Source organism: Acartia tonsa, chromosome 15, assembly GCF_053477335.1.
Source record: "Acartia tonsa isolate MP-2025a chromosome 15, ASM5347733v1, whole genome shotgun sequence".
NCBI classification, from domain to species: Eukaryota; Metazoa; Arthropoda; class Copepoda; order Calanoida; family Acartiidae; genus Acartia; species Acartia tonsa.
The window spans coordinates 3,549,972-3,566,240 of record NC_137274.1 but is presented as its reverse complement, the minus strand read 5'-3'; the positions used below and the strand labels follow the sequence as shown (position 1 = coordinate 3,566,240).

General features: G+C 33.9%; 1 protein-coding gene across 19 annotated transcripts in view; it reads left to right on the top strand.

The window, feature by feature from the left end:
* The first annotated feature begins 7,050 nt into the window (after window positions 1-7,050).
* LOC145307374 (lysophospholipid acyltransferase 5-like) overlaps window positions 7,051-16,269 on the top strand; it is a 33,866-nt gene continuing 24,647 nt past the window's right edge. The window contains exons 1-8 of one of the 19 annotated variants that reach the window (XM_080149777.1): window positions 7,051-7,157; window positions 7,882-7,917; window positions 8,154-8,191; window positions 11,969-12,003; window positions 13,442-13,470; window positions 13,880-13,939; window positions 15,416-15,496; window positions 15,943-16,003. In XM_080149777.1, the coding sequence (XP_080005903.1) occupies window positions 7,106-7,157; window positions 7,882-7,917; window positions 8,154-8,191; window positions 11,969-12,003; window positions 13,442-13,470; window positions 13,880-13,939; window positions 15,416-15,496; window positions 15,943-16,003 (392 nt within the window). In that variant the 5' untranslated portion in view covers window positions 7,051-7,105. Of the gene's footprint in view, window positions 7,158-7,881; window positions 7,918-7,965; window positions 8,040-8,153; window positions 8,192-11,087; window positions 11,117-11,517; window positions 11,556-11,674; window positions 11,704-11,968; window positions 12,033-12,619; window positions 12,654-12,913; window positions 12,943-13,328; window positions 13,358-13,435; window positions 13,471-13,879; window positions 13,940-15,415; window positions 15,497-15,942; window positions 16,004-16,269 lie in introns of all 19 variants that reach the window. The other 18 variants (XM_080149772.1, XM_080149775.1, XM_080149774.1 and 15 more) reach the window with 18 other exon arrangements.

Genomic DNA, 16,269 nt, shown 5'->3' with positions numbered 1-16,269 from the left:
TTTTGCAAACATGCATCTACTGGTGGCTACGCCCAGTAAAGGCCTCTAGGGGCACTTGGGGGGGGGGGGGAATAATCGGCATCCCCCAGTTTTATTTGTAGTTTAAAAATAAAAAATAAAATTTTTTGGGTTTTTTTTTTCTATGGGCGATTGAAAGGTTGGGGGTATCCTCCTCACAAAATAGTTATAAACCTTACAAGAACCTTTGAGAAGCTACAATGAAAAGGAGAACAATATCGGTTCGCGCCAGTTAGCAAAATCTTTAGTTACAAACACACAGACATCCTGTTACTTTTATATTTTAGGACACTTGCTTCTGAGTTGATACGAATACCTTTATAGTGGATTCTAATCAGGGTGTCGGAGCCGTATAATTTTGATGCGGCTCCGGCTCCGCGGAGCCGTATTTGGAAATACGGCTCCGGCTCCGACTCCTACCTTAAAATTAATATATCAATTTTTTTTCATTATTGAATTTGATAAAATGAAATAAATAATATAAAATATTTTGCTTTTATTTGATTAAAGCTATATAAAAGTAGAAGGATGTGTGTCTATTTGTTAAGTAACAATAGTTTTTCAGTTTATTATATGGAAATAGACCGTTGCCAAATTATAATATTACTTTAAAAAATCATTTTTAGCTAGTCCGGAGCCGGAGCCGTTTTTAACGAAAAATACGGCTCCGGATCCGGCTCCACCAAAAATGTTGCTGCTCACGGCTCCGGCTCTGGAACACTGATTCTAATATACAAACTATTACAAAAAAAGCAACCCTTTAAATACACAACCTTTGTCAGGAAGTACTAATAATAAGTTGTGACTGTTTGAGGCCAAGGCTTTCCCTTTTCTCTTACTATAAATATAGCCTGCATATCTGATAAAGTCTGGTTGTAACGTCATTCGACAAACTGGTCGAGGCTACTCTATAATTTACTTTGTCTGTCCGTCCATAAAGCTGTAGGGAAAAAAAGGATTTTCTTGGCAGCTATTAAAGATAGACATCTGAAATTTTCAAGTGTACAATTTACTTTGACCGTCAGTCTGACAGTCATGCATAAAGACATTTAAAATATTTTTTATTATTTTATCTGAAAGGTTTTGTGATTACTAAGAATTATTGCATATATATAAACTAAGCATCTTTTCCTTAATTCATTTCATTTGTCTTCCATGATGTTTTAGTGCTTCGCTACTTATTGATGTTGTCATCCTTGTTTTATATCTAACTATTTGTCAAAAACTATTGTCTTATCATCCCTTAAGATCCCTGCTCTCTTTTCCTAAGAATAATAAAGAGCTCCAAGATGCTTTAACTTAATCTAGCGGTTTCACCCCTAGCCACTAGGGGCTTCGCCCTATGAGGTAAAAGAAATCAACCCTATATAGAATATTTCTTAGAGCTATAGATATTTGCAAGAAAGTTATTCTTTGTCAAATTACTCTGTGTTGTTCGCCGAATATGTGGTAATCCGAGTTGTGGAGTTCTTTGCAGTGGATATAAATAGAACACCTACTTAAAAAAATAGGTAACCCATCTAAAAAACAAATTGGGGGGGGGGCCGGCGGCCTAAAACAACCACAGGACCAGTAGGTATATTCCCTGAAGTGTAGAATCAAATCGGTTCAGTAGTTACCAAGATCTTAAGAGACGGACAGATGGACAGACATCAAGCTACTTTATATTATAGACTAGCGGCTACGCCCCTAGAGGCCTCTAGGGAAACATGAGGGGCAGTTAAAAAAATAGTTAAAAACCTTCCCAGGACCTATATGAAGCTTCACTGTTAAGGAGAACTATATCGGTTCAGTAGTTCAAACAAAAAAAGCTTACTACTTTATATAATAGGATTACATTCTTATATTCCCTTTCTCTACCAGAATAATATATTATATAGTCTAATGTCCACTCCAATGGTTATAAAACTTTGGGTACCAGAATAATATACAGTCTAATGTCCCTTCCCCTGGTTATTAAACTTTGGGTACCAGAAAAATATACAGTCAGAAATCCCCTCTCATGGTTATAAAACTTTGGGTACCAGAATAATATACAGTTTAATATACCCTCCCATATTTATAAAACTTTGGGTACCAGAATAATATACATTCTAATATTCCCTCCAATCCCAAGGTTATAAAACTTTGGGTACCAGAATAATATACATTCTAATATACCCTCCCATAGTTATAAAACTTTGGGTACTAGAATAACATACCTACAGTCTAATATCCCCTCCCATGTTTATAAAACTTTGGGTACCAGAATAATATAATACAATGATTAGATTATTTACCTGAAAATTTAAATTTTTTGTATTTTATTTTGTTTGTATAACTGAAAATTTTTTTTCTTTAAAATTACAGGATTTTTTATTTTAAATTTAGAAGATTTTTCCTGTAAAATAATAAAAATAATTTTAAAACGGAAAATTAGGGAAATTAAACATTTTCATAGATTTTTTTGTAATGTCCATTCTTTGCCCACTTTTACTTTTTTTTTATATTTGTTTGTTGTTGTTAGCGCAGGGAATGCCGCAACTTGTTTTAAACAGCTTCTGTGTTCCATATTTTCTCTGTTATATTTTTTCCTTTTTTCTTGTATTATTGGCCAATTATACAGTTTCAAAATATTTTAAAAGAAGATTACGAATTGAAATAGCCTAAAACCATCCAAGGACATTTCTTAATCTTTTAAAGTTAAGGAAAATTGATTGATATTAACGAAAGACATACAAAATTAGCTGATTTTTATTTACAAGATGCAGCTTAAAAAAAATTAAAATTACGGTATTTATAGGGTTAATTTTGTTCATTATCAATAGGGATTAATAATAATCTAATCTTCCATCTTTTCCCGTCATTTTGAAAATCATTAAACTTTTAATTTTAAATAATTTTCCAAATAAGGGAAAATATATCCACGTAGTTTAGGTCCAATAGATCCTCTGCCAAACCAAATCAAAAGTTTTTCCCCAAAATCGGACGAAATATACTGCTCAAAAATTCCCCTAATCTTTACATAAAGTAATAGGATGTTTTTCAGTGTGTATATATTTCTAGATGAATCGAAGGATCTTGTTAACCGCTGAACCGATAGGGTTCTCATTAAAAATGTAGCTTTACATAGGTCCTGGGAAATTTATAACTATTTTGGGGAAGATTACTATGAATATTGGAAGGGTTTTAGGTTATTATTCAATAATAGGGGTGCAGCAAATTATTAAAAAAGAAATTTGACATTAAAGATAAAACATATTTTCTTTATAAAACAGTTTAAAAACCTGTATAAAATAGAAGTTGTTGAAAAGGGGGAAAAAATATCATGAGAAAATTGATACATATTTTTTGGTGGATTTTTATTTATTTCTATTTCGCGGATTTACTGAAAGCCGCGTTTCATATTATTAAAGTACTTCGTAGTGATTCAGAGACATGTGAACAATACTTTTTTTATAACATATTTTCATAGCAGCGAAGCTTCTCAAGTCTGTACGTCCGTCTGTCCGTTAAATTAGGCATGTGTTAGAATTGTCCTATTGATTTTAAACTTTGCAAGCTTTTTAAAAGTGATTTTATATATTTGGTGATTCCTTAATCATATTATTTTTAAGCATAATTTCTAGATTTTAGTGTGAAAATTATTAAAATTGTATTTAAATACTAGTTTAGAAGTTGATTATGGCCTAAAACCATCCCACCCAGACCCTTTCATAATAATATATGCAGTGTCCAAGTATATAAGTTTTTAAACCAATAATTTAAATCTACATAAGATGTAATTTTGTTTATTATCATTGGGGATGTATATCATCAATTAATCCTCCATTGTCTTATCCCTTTAGATCCCTGTTTTATAAAAGTACTTTAAATATAAAATTCTGTTATCAGTGCATTTAAAGAAAAGATAAAGAGTTTAAACTAGGGATCCAGGTGAAACCGATTAATATCCGCTGGATTAGAACCGGTTCTCAGCCATACTATCCGCATGATATCCGCGGAAAGCTGTCTATAATACGCGATACGATAATTAACTATAAATCACCAGGGATCTAAAGGGATAAGACACTGGAGGAGGATAAATTTATATACTTCCCCACTGGTAAAACACACAACTATCCCATCTGTAGATTACAATTATAAGATATTTGTACATTCAACTTAATGAACCAACAAATTTAAACTTTATAAAAAGTCCCCAAAGTTTTTAAGTCCCCAAAGTTTTTAAGTCCCCAACGTCCCTCTTCCTCCCTGTAAAGAAAGAACATACTTTGTTTTTTAGTTACCTAGTGTTAGTTAGGGAGGGAGGGGACATTGGAATGGTTATTACACTAGTTCCCAAAGTTTTATAATAACCTTTTCTTATCGTTTTGGCTTAACAACTTAATTGGGGACTATAGGTAATTGAATTTTGATTTAATGGGGTTCATCAAGTTGAGATTCCTAACGTTTCAAGTCAACCATGAATTGTAATCTACAGAAGGGGTAATTTTGTGTATCATCATAGGGGGTGTACATTAATTCTTCGGCCATTGGCTTATCCCTTTAGATCCTTGAATATTATAGGTATTTGTTTCCAAAAGTGTGTTTAAAAATAGTAAATTGTTGCATGGTATTATAGACAGCTTTCCGCGGATATTTAAGTGAAAAGCTATAAGATTAAGACCAGTTTTTAACCCCGTGAGGACGTAGGCCATGGCTAACAAAACTGGTTTGAATCTTATTTTAATATTTGTGGAAAATTGTCTGTAATTAGATGTTGTACATGAGTTTTCAGTATGGCTGATAACCGGTTCTTATCCAGCGGATATTAATCGGTTTCGAAGCCATACTGGAAATCACTTTATTATACAATTTATTGATTATTAGGTTATTAGTTCTAAAATATAAAGAAAAAATTGGGGTCATGTGAAGAAAACGAAGTTGTGTGTTTCGACGTATTTTTACAGTAGCTTTTCTCCTATTTCTAGCTCTAACCTTGCGGTGCCAATTGCCTAACCCTGCGGGGCAATCACCTCACCTAACTTAGCCTAAAATAACCTTTCAAGAGCTACTGTGAAAATACGACGTAACCCGCAACTTCATTTCCTTCCCAAAAAAGAAGCTTTTCTATAATTAGAGTCAGTACGTTCATCCTTTTTTTTGTTAATTTAGGTATGTTAGAATTGCCCTATCGATTTTAAACACGTTGACGGACAGACATTTGGAATTTTAGCTTCGCTACCTACGAAAATAAAAAAAACTTATTTTAAGGTTTCATCTTTAAACCTCCGAATAGGAGTAGATTTTTATTAGGTATAAATAATAGGTATTTTGTAACTCGCTTTTGTAAATTTTGAACTATTGTAATATTATAAATATAAGATTGTTGCGTCTTAAAATAACATTGCCAATATTAAAAGCAATGAGAAAACTGTTTTATTAAATTATTACATAGGTATTACCAAAGAATTTTTATCATTTAGGTATTTCATATTTTCATATAAAATTAGATTTTTAAATTATAGCAGATTTTTAGCGGTTATGAAAAAAGTGAGAAGACATTACAGTGGTGCCCAAAGTATAGTCCCTTTCGTGGCAACGCACCTTAAGGGGCGATTCTTTTTATTTTTAACAGTAGCTTTTCTTTATTTATTTTCTAGCCCCTGTGGGGCAATCACCTAACCTGAAATAACCTGTAAAAAGTCATTTTAAAAATACGACGTATCGCCACCACGGCGCGTTAAATCAAAACTAATTGGATTTGTCGTGTGTCACAAATATTACCATTAAATTTCAGGGTCGCCACATTTTGTCGATATATTTCCCCAAAGTTTAGAGTGATTTTTTACATGTAATAAAACGATTTTTGAAATTAAATTATAGCTAAAGATAGAGAAAACTAGTTAATTTATTTATATTAATTCTTAAATTAACTGCTTAATAAATAAAATTTCTCAAAATTGACGACTAAAGTTTATGAATTTTAAAGTCTGATAATTTTTAAAATCGAGCTTTTATACTCATTTTTTAGAAAGTATTTAAAAGAAAATACACCAATTTATATTACAGTAGAAGTGCTTGCCTAAAGCGCGGTGCCACAAAAGGGACTATTCCCCAAAGTTTTTTTTAATAGCATTAACTTATTCTTGTTCTTAATAAGTAGTGTCCAAGCTTCTATACCATTAATTTTAATCTACATAAGGTGTAATTTTGTTTATCTTTATTGGGGATGAATTTGTAAAAAAAGTAATATTCATCTATGTAGGTACCTAGTTATGTTAAAATTAGACAATTCCTAAAAAGTTAAAAAAATCTTAATTTTATATCATAATATTTTGTTATAAAGTTGTACTTAGCTGGGTTTTAGAATGTTGATAATTAGTGCAGCAATAATAAGTTCATAATAGAGGCCTCTAGGGGCACTTGAGGGAGAAGTTTTTTTTTTAATTTCCTGAAAAATAGTTTAAATCTTCCCAGAACCTATCATATGACAAGCTTCAATGTTCAGGAGAACCATTTTGGTTCAGCGATTTGCGAGATCTTTTGCTAAACCCAGACAGACAAACTCACACACATCCTGTTACTTTGAACTGAACACAAACAAACAACTTTAAACAAAGTTTGTTAAGTACATAAATTGTTGTCAAAAATAAACATATAATGATACTCAAAATTACCCATTATGTAAATTCAAATTAGTGGTTAAAATGTTTGAACACTGAATCTGTTGTATAATGTTAATATGTAGCGTGTAATATGCCCGTAATAGAGGCCTCTAGGGGCACCCCCACCACTTATTTTCAATTTTAGTCTTATCATGAAAAAACTAAAAATATTCGGAGGGCAATTTATCTTGGGATGATGTAAATGCAATATTAAATAATATTAAATGCAATATGGCAGGTGTTACACAAATATAAAGCTATGTAGTAAATACTATTTCTCAGCTGCTATTAAAGCTAGACGGCTGAAATTTTTGGAGAGTATTCCCATCAATATGGAGCAAAATTAAGTATAAAACATGCATGCCGATCAGACTGCTTTTTGGCAGGTTTCTAGCTACTTTTATTATGGTTGTTGTCATACTTGTTTTTTTTTCAGAATCAAAGTAATAATTGTAGCTATGGGGGGCTGGACACAAGCACTAGCTGATAACCTTGGCGGCACTGAAGCAGGTACACCTGTCTGTCCATCTGTCTGTCTGTCTATCTGTTTGTCTGTCTGTCTGTATCTATCTGGGTATCTGTCTGTTCGTCTATCTATCTTTCTGACTATCTGTGTATCTATCCATCTGTTTATATAACTAGGTATTTTATAAGTAACCTTCCCCAAAATAGTTTTAATTCCTTGACATATATGAAGCTTTGCTGTAAAGAAGAACCATATCGGTTCAGCGGTTAGCAAGATCCTTCGCTACAGACAATAAAAGCCCACTACTTTATATAATAAGATTAGATATTAAAATGATTGTTTTATGTTTCTATTTAAAGAGTATTTAAAGGATTCCCGAAAATCCGATTTTAGCATGATTCCAGTTTAAAGTCAGTTTTATCATAATATTATCTTGTCTATCTATCTATAATAATATATCTATCTATCTGTATATTTATTTATCTATCTATCTTTTTATTTATATTATCTGTAATCTATCTGTCGATCATAATTCCAGTTCAACACCAGTTTTAACTACCTAGGTATTTATTTCGAAACAAAAATGCTTATTTTGGGACAGCTGGCTTGGTATCTGTCTATCTATCTATCCGTCTATTTATATATCTGTCTGTATATCTATCTATCTTTCTATCAATTTATTATTATACTTTATAATCTGTTTGCATCTATCTATATATCTATCCCTCTATCTATCTATCTATCTATATATCTATCTATCTTTTTCAGGTTTAAAGCTTATCCTGGGACAGTTAGCTGGGTATCTGTCTATCTATCTGACTATCTATCTAACTATCTATCTATCTATTTCAGGTTTAAAGCTTATCCTGGGACAGTTAGCTGGATATCCCATACTTCTACTCTACAGAAAACTATTGTCAAATAAGGTCAGTAGGACTTGGGAAACCGATTAATATCCGCTGGATTAGAACCGGTTCTCAGCCATAATATCCGCGGAAATCTGTCTATAATACGATTTTTTTTGTTCTTTGCTGGGTATCCTATACTTCTACTCTACAGAAAACTCTTATCAAATAAGGTCAGTATCCAAAGTTTTTCATTTAAAACTTTGGGGACCAGTGTTTTTATAGTCAATTGGCAAATTATGACCAACAAAATTACCCTTCCTGTAGGTAGATCATTATTATTGGTTGAAATCTTGGGACATAACTCTATTTTGGAACCAATAAATAAAGGTACCCAAAGTCTTTAAAAGACCAACGAATAAGGTTACTATTGTCAAATAAGGTCAGTACCCAAAGTTTTTCACTTTTAAGTCCAACGAATAAGATAAGTTAATATGGTTTTAAAACTTTGGGGACTAGTGTTATATAGTCTATTGCCAAATTATGATTAACAAAATTACCCCTCCTGTTGGTAGATCATTATTATTGGTTGGAATCTTGGGACATAACTCTAGTTTGGAACCAATGAATAAGGGTACCCAAAGTTTTTAAGCCCAACGAATAAGTTCAGTTTCCCCAATTATGGTCAACATAATTATCCCTTCTGTAGATTAATATTATAGTTTAAACACTTCTAGTTTGGAACGAATCAATAATAATTCAATAAAAAGTCCCCAAAGTTATTAAGACTACGAATAAAAAATCGTTATTATTAAACTTTATGGACTAGCGTAATAAACAGCCCAATGTCCTTTTCCTCCCTGAATTGAATTCTCTTACATGAAATCTCAATTCAAGGGCTGACGTTTTTTTTCTTCTACTAAATAGCTTAAAACCTGCCCTTGAGCATTAATAAACGTTTAAAATAATTGTGAACAACACAAAAACATCAGGGAGTGAGGGAACATAGGTCTGTTTATTACACTAGTCCCCAAAGTTTTACAGTAACCTATTCTTATACGTTGATTTAATAACTTTGGGGTCTTAAGTGAATTTTGATTGGTTAGTTTATTAATTTGAGTGTCCAAACTAATTGTAATCTACAGAAGGTATAATTTTGTGTATCATCATTGGCAGTGTTCCGGAGCCGGAGCCGGGAGCCGGGAGCAGCAACATTTTTGGTGGAGCCGGATCCGGAGCCATATTTTTCGTTAAAAACGGCTCCGGCTCCGGACTAGCTAAAAATGATTTTTTAAAGTAATATTATAATTTGGCAACGGTCTATTTCCATATAATAAACTGAAAAACTATTGTTACTTAACAAATAGACACACATCCTTCTACTTTTATATAGCTTTAATCAAATAAAAGTAAAATATTTATTATTATTTATTTTATTTTATCAAATTCAATAATGAAAAAAAATTGATATATTAATTTTAAGGTAGGAGCCGGAGCTGGAGCCGGAGCCGCATCAAAATTATACGGCTCCGGCACCATGATCATTGGGGTTGTGCATCAATTTATCGGCCAATGTCTTATCCCTTTAGATCCGTGCAGAAACATACATTTAGCAATAGAATTTGTAGGATGATAATTTCAACAACAAAAATGTTCAAAAAATATTTTTACAAATCCACCAAAATTTTGGGTCATTGTTTTTTTTTGTTGGGCAATGAGAGCGAGTTATTTTAAGCACTTTTCAGCAGTGAATTTTTCAGTATGGCTTCGAACCCGATTAATATCCGCTGGATTAGAACCGGTTCGGTCAGCCCTACTGAAAAATCATTTATAGCATGGTATTACAGACAATTTTCCACGAGTATATTAAAATAAAAATCATTAAGTCCTGAGAATTTTCTAATCTTATGATTTTTTATTTATAATCCGCGAAAAGCTGTCAATAATACGATAAAATAGATTATTTGTTTATGTACGTTTGTCTGACCTCTTAATATAGCTTCGCTATTATCAGTGAGGGAGGACTTGTCCCCAAAGTTTTATAATAATGTGTTCTTATTCGTTGGCATAACAACTTTGAGGACTTCACCGCTTCAGTGAATTTTGATTGGTTCATTCATTAATTTTAGTGTTCAAACGTATCAACCACTAATTTTAAACTACCTACAGAAGAAGCAATTGGGGATGCACAACATTTTATAGGCCATTGTCTTATCCCTTTAGATCCCTGTTAAGCTTTGCTTTTATAGATGTTGTCATCCTTGTTTTTAAAACTAGGTAGATACTAAATAATATTGTATAATTTGCAATGTCCGTCCGTTCGTTCGTCTGCTAGAAACCATGCCAGTATGGGGAAGGAAACGTGAATTTCTTGGCTGCAATTCAAGCTAGACGGCTGAAATTTTGGGAATAGTCCCTTTCGTAACATCGCCCCATAAGGGGCGATGCGTCGTATTTTTTAACATGGCTTTTTATAGGTTATTTTAGGTTAGGTTTGTTTATTTTTAAAATGGCTTTTTATAGGTTATTTTAGGTTAGGTTATATTGGGTTAGGTAATTGGCCCCGCAGGGTTAGAGCCCCTCGCAGGGGCTAGAAAAGAAGGAGAAAAGCTACTGTGAAAAATACGAAGAATCGTCCCATAAGGTGCGATATGTTACGAAAGGGACTATACCCGAAATTTTTTGTGAATATTCCCTATTCCAGTATTTAATTTACCTACTTTGTCTGTCTGTCTGTCTGTCTGTCGGTCATTTGATTCAGGGATCTTAGGGGATAAGACAATGGACGATAAATTGATGTACATCCCCAATGAGGATAACAAAATTAGAATAAGGTTGAAAAGTTAGGACATTACCCTTTGGAACCAACCAATCAAGATTCACTAATAGTAGGTACCCAAAGTTTTTAAGCAGACAAATGAGAAATTATGGTGATAAAACTTTGGGTACCAGTGTAATTTACAGTCCAATGTCCCCTCCCTCACTCTCTGCATTTGATTTATATGTTTTTCTTGATTTGGACTGAAACCGATTAATATCCGCTGGATTAGAACCGGTTCTCAGCCATACTATCCGCATAATATCCGCAGAAAGCTGTCTATAATACAATATTTTTTTTTCTTGTTTTAGGATCCAAATTTGCAGCATGTTTATTTCACCTTGACTGGACACAGTATGGCTATGGAAACCAATTAATATCCGCTGGATTAGAACCGGTTTTCAGCCATACTATCCGCGGAAAGCTGTCTATAATACGATTTTTCTTGTTTTAGAACCCAAATTTGCAGCATGTTTATTTCACATTGACCGGACACAGTATGGCTTGCGAAACCGATTTATATCCGCTGGATTATTCCGGTTTTCAGCCATACTATCCGCGGAAAGCTGTCTATAATACGATTTTTCTTGTTTTAGAACCCAAATTTGCAGCATGTTTATTTCACATTGACCGGACACAGTATGGCTTGCGAAACCGATTTATATCCGCTGGATTATTCCGGTTTTCAGCCATACTATCCGCGGAAAGCTGTCTATAATACGATTTTTTTTCTTGTTTTAGGACCCAAATTTGCAGCATGTTTATTTCACACTGACCGGACACAGTATGGCTTTGGAATCCGATTAATATCCGCAGGATTAGAACCGGTTCTCGGCCATACTATCCGCATAATATCCGCGGAAAGCTGTCTATAATACGATTTTTTTTCTTGTTTTAGGACCCAAATTTGCAGCATGTTTATTTCACCTTGACTGGACACAGTATGGCTTGGGAAACCGATTATTATCCGCTGGATTAGAACCGGTTCTCGGCCATACTATCCGCATAATACCTGCGGAAAGCTGTCTATAATACGATTTTTTTTCTTGTTTTAGGACCCAAATTTGCAGCATGTTAAATTCACTGGACAGTGTGGCTTTGAAACCGATTAATATCCGCTGGATTAGAACCGGTTCTCCGCCATACTATCCGCGGAAAGCTTTCTATAATACGATAATTTTTCTTTTTTCAGGATCCAAATTTGCAGCATGTTTATTTCACATTGACCGGTCTCTTCCTCGGTCATTGGGTTATAGGTAGGTAGCAATATAAGTCCCCAAAGTTTTAAGTTTTAGCTTCAAAACTTTGGGTTGACAAGAAATTTCAGACGTCTATCTCTTATAGGAGCCGAGAAAATCACGTTTTTCCCAAAATAAAATAGGACCTAATATGCAACCTTGAGGCACTCCACTAGCCATTGAGCTATAAAACTTTGGGTACCAGTGTAATTTACAGTCCACAATGTTCCCTCCCTCCTTGATAATAACTGGACTCTTTCTTGGTCACTGGGTTATAAGTAGGTATCAATATAAGTACCCAAAGTTTTTGAGCTATAAAACTTTGGGTACCAGTGTAATTTATAGTCTCCAATGTTCCCTCCCTCCTTGAAAATATCTGGACTCTTTCTTGGTTACTTGGTTATAGGTAGGTAGCAATATATAAGTACCCAAAGTTTTAGAGCTATAAAACTTTGGGTACCAGTGTAATATACAGTCCACAATATTCACATTGACCGGTCTCTTCCTTGGCTACTGGGTTAAAGGAAGGTAACTATATAAGTTCCCAAAGTTTTTGAGCTGTAAAACTTTGGGTACCAGTGTAGTTTAAGTCCACAATATTCACATTGACCGGTCTCTTCCTTGGCCACTGGGTTATAGGTAGGTAGCAATATAAGTCACCAAAGTTTTTGAGCTATAAAACTTTGGGTACCAGTGTTATATACAGTCCACAATGTTCCCTACCTCCTTGATAATATCTGAGCTGGATCTTTAAATCATTTCAATGGTGCGCCAAATCGGGGTGAGCCAACTTTCCACCAATGAGAGCACAGCATTTTACGAAATTCCGCGCTGTGATTGGCTAAAATTCGGCGCACCCCGATTTGGTGCACCATTGAAATGATATAAAGATCCAGCTCTGGTCTCTTTCTCGGCCACTGGGTTATAGGTAGGTAACTATATGAGTACCTAAAGTTTTTGTGCTATAAAACTATGGGTACCAGTGTAATTTACAGTCCTCAATGTTCTCTCCCTCCTTGACAATATCTGGACTCTTTCTTGGTCACTGGGTTATAGGTAACATTCAAAGTACCCAAAGTTTTTGAGCTATAAAACTTTGGGTACCAGTGTTATATACAGTCCACAATGTTCCCTACCTCCTTGATAATATCTGAGCTGGATCTTTAAATCATTTCAATGGTGCGCCAAATCGGGGTGAGCCAACTTTCCACCAAAATGAGAGCACAGCATTTTACGAAATGCCGCGCTGTGATTGGCTAAAATTCGGCGCACCCCGATTTGGTGCACCATTGAAATGATTTAAAGATCCAGCTCTGGTCTCTTTCTTGGTCACTGGGTTATAGGTAGGTATCAATATAAGTACCCAAAGTTTTAAAAAAAAACTTTGGGTACCAGTATAATTTACAGTCCACAATGTTCTCATTGACTGGTCTCTTTCTTGGCTACTGGGTTATAGGTAGGTAGCTATAAAAGTACCAGTGTAATTTACAGTTCCTCCTTGAAAACATCTAAATATTAACTTGAATCTGTCTTGGTCACTAGGTAGGTATCAATATAAGTACCCAAAGTTTATCAGTCATAACGGGGCTATAAAACTTTGGGTACCATTGTAATTTACTTACCATAATGTTCCCTCTAATAAAATTCTCGTTCTTAAGATATATATCACTGCTTTTAAAGACAAAATTAGTTAAAATTGTGTCTTCAATATAAAACGACAGCCAGACATTTTCCACCGCCGCAAAAAAAATTCCTTATTTTTGAAATAAAAAGTTACGTACCTTTTCTCAATTTTCAAATATAATTTAGCTACTATATGAGATAGGGATCAGTATTTTTTGTAGTGAAGATTTCTCTTTGTTTAGGTCCCTGTGTTACCCACGGAATATATGCCATCATCTTCACCTACCTACTTCTAGTCATAGGTATAGTATTATTATAACATAGCTTAAAACCTGCTTTAAAGCCCTCCGATCGCCATGGATGTTTTATACTTATTTATGCTTCATAATGATGGGAATGTTGACAAGAAATTTCAGGCGTCTATCTTCAACAGGGGCCGAGAAAATCACGTTTTTCTCAAAATAAAATAGGAACTAATGTGCAACCTTTATGCACTCCACTAATAATACCTACTTCTAGTCATAGATATAGTATTATTATAACATAGCTTAAAACCTGCCTTAAAGCCCTCCGATCGCCATGGATGTTTTATACTTATTTATGCTCCATGTTGATGGGATTGTTGACAAGAAATTTTAGGCGACTATCTTTTATAGGAGCCGAGAAAATCACGTTTTCCCCAAAATTTTAATTGATTATTTGTAAGATCTTTTGTTAAAATCAAGAAAATATTGGAGAAAAACATCCCGAAACCTTTTATACCTATATACTAGCGTTTCGCCTCAAGCATCTTTAAGGAAGGGTAGAAAAATAGCCTAAAACCAATTCAAGACGTGAATCTGAAAAACAAATTTGCCTAATACCATCCCATCACCTATGTGAAGCTTTCCTAAAATGAAAAAAAAAACAATCGGTTCATTAGTTACCTATAAAAATCTTAAGCTATAGACAAAAAAAAACCCTACTACTTTACATTATAGAATATCTTAGGTATAATATTTATCATGAAAATTGAAATTTGGAGTAATATTTTCCCTCGAATAGCGGTACGGACTGACTGACGGATGGACGGATAGACAAGGTGAAAAATATAAAAGCTTCGCTACTAAGAAGTAAAAAGCTTTACTGTAAAAAAAATGAAAAAAACTATATTGGTTCCTGAGATTCTAAGCTACAGACTACAACCTGTTACTTTTTAGAAGGATTATCGTATTATAGACAGCTTTCCGCGGATATTAAAATGAAATTATCCGCCTGGGCTAACACAATTGTTATTAATTTTATGCTTTTTATTTTAATATTCATGGAAAAGTGTCTGTAATACGACGCTATACAAGATTTTTCAGTATGGTTGACCAAACCGGTTCTTATCCAGCGGATATTAATCGATTCCGAAGCCATACTGGAATAGCTATTTATATTTATAGCATTATATAGTATTAGCGGCTACGCCCCTAGAAGCCTCTAGGGGCACTTAAGGTAGGAGGGGTAAAAGTCGACCTCATCCCATTTTAAATTTAAGTTTCAAAAGGGTAAACAAATAATTTTGGGGGGGAGGGGGATGAAGACACCCTCCCTAAAAATAGTTTAAAACCTTCCCCGGACCTATAAGAAGCTTAACTGTAAAGGAGAACAATATCGGTTCAGCGGTTAGCGAAATCCTTCGTGACAGACAAAAAACGCTTACTACTTTATATACTAGAGTATTTAATATATAGGATTATATATTATTATAGACAGCTTTCCGCGGATAGTAAATTATTTTCTTTTTGTTTCAGCCGGCGGCAGTTTTCTGTCTGTGGTAGTTTCATTTGTATTCCACATAACCTATCTTCTCACTGGATACTGGTTCACTGCGGGTAAGGGTTAATATTGTTTATCATCATTGAGGATGTATGTAAATTTTAATTTCATGGGAGGGAGGGGACATTGGGCTGTTTATTACACTAGAATTCATATTCTCGTATTCATTCTAAATAAGTGGATCAGATCCGGTTCTCATTAATATGAATAAACTATGTCTATGTGGGGGGGGGGGGGGATTAATGCATCCATCTCGTAATTAATGCGCAAATGGAACTTAGAATTCGAATTACAGGTACCTAGGAATGTTAGTTTAGCTAGGTACCTAGGTATCTTATTTTCTATCTTTTTTTTAAGGTGAAGATTATGACATATCCTGGACAATTCCCATGCTTTCAATTATTTTCCCACGGTTTCAATTATATTCCCACGGATTCAAATATTTTCCCACGGCTTCAATTATATTCTCACGGTATCAAATAATTTCCCGCGCTATTTTCAGGTGAAGATTATGACATATCCTGGACAATGCCCCAGTGTGTTCTTTGCTTACGATTAATAGGAATATTTTGTCATTAATAATTGGTTGAAAAGTTTGTGCACTTGCGTTTTAATTCAACCTATTGATATTCATCAAAAGTACCCAAAGTTTTTAAGCTAACAAATAAGATAAAGTGTCTATAAAACTTTGGGTTCAAGTGTGTTCTCTGTTTAACATTAAGAGGAATGTTTTGTCCAAATTTATTTTGTTCAGTCTTAAACCAAGGATTTAAAGGGATAAGACAATGGCCTATAAATTGATGTACTTCCCCAATGATGATACACAATA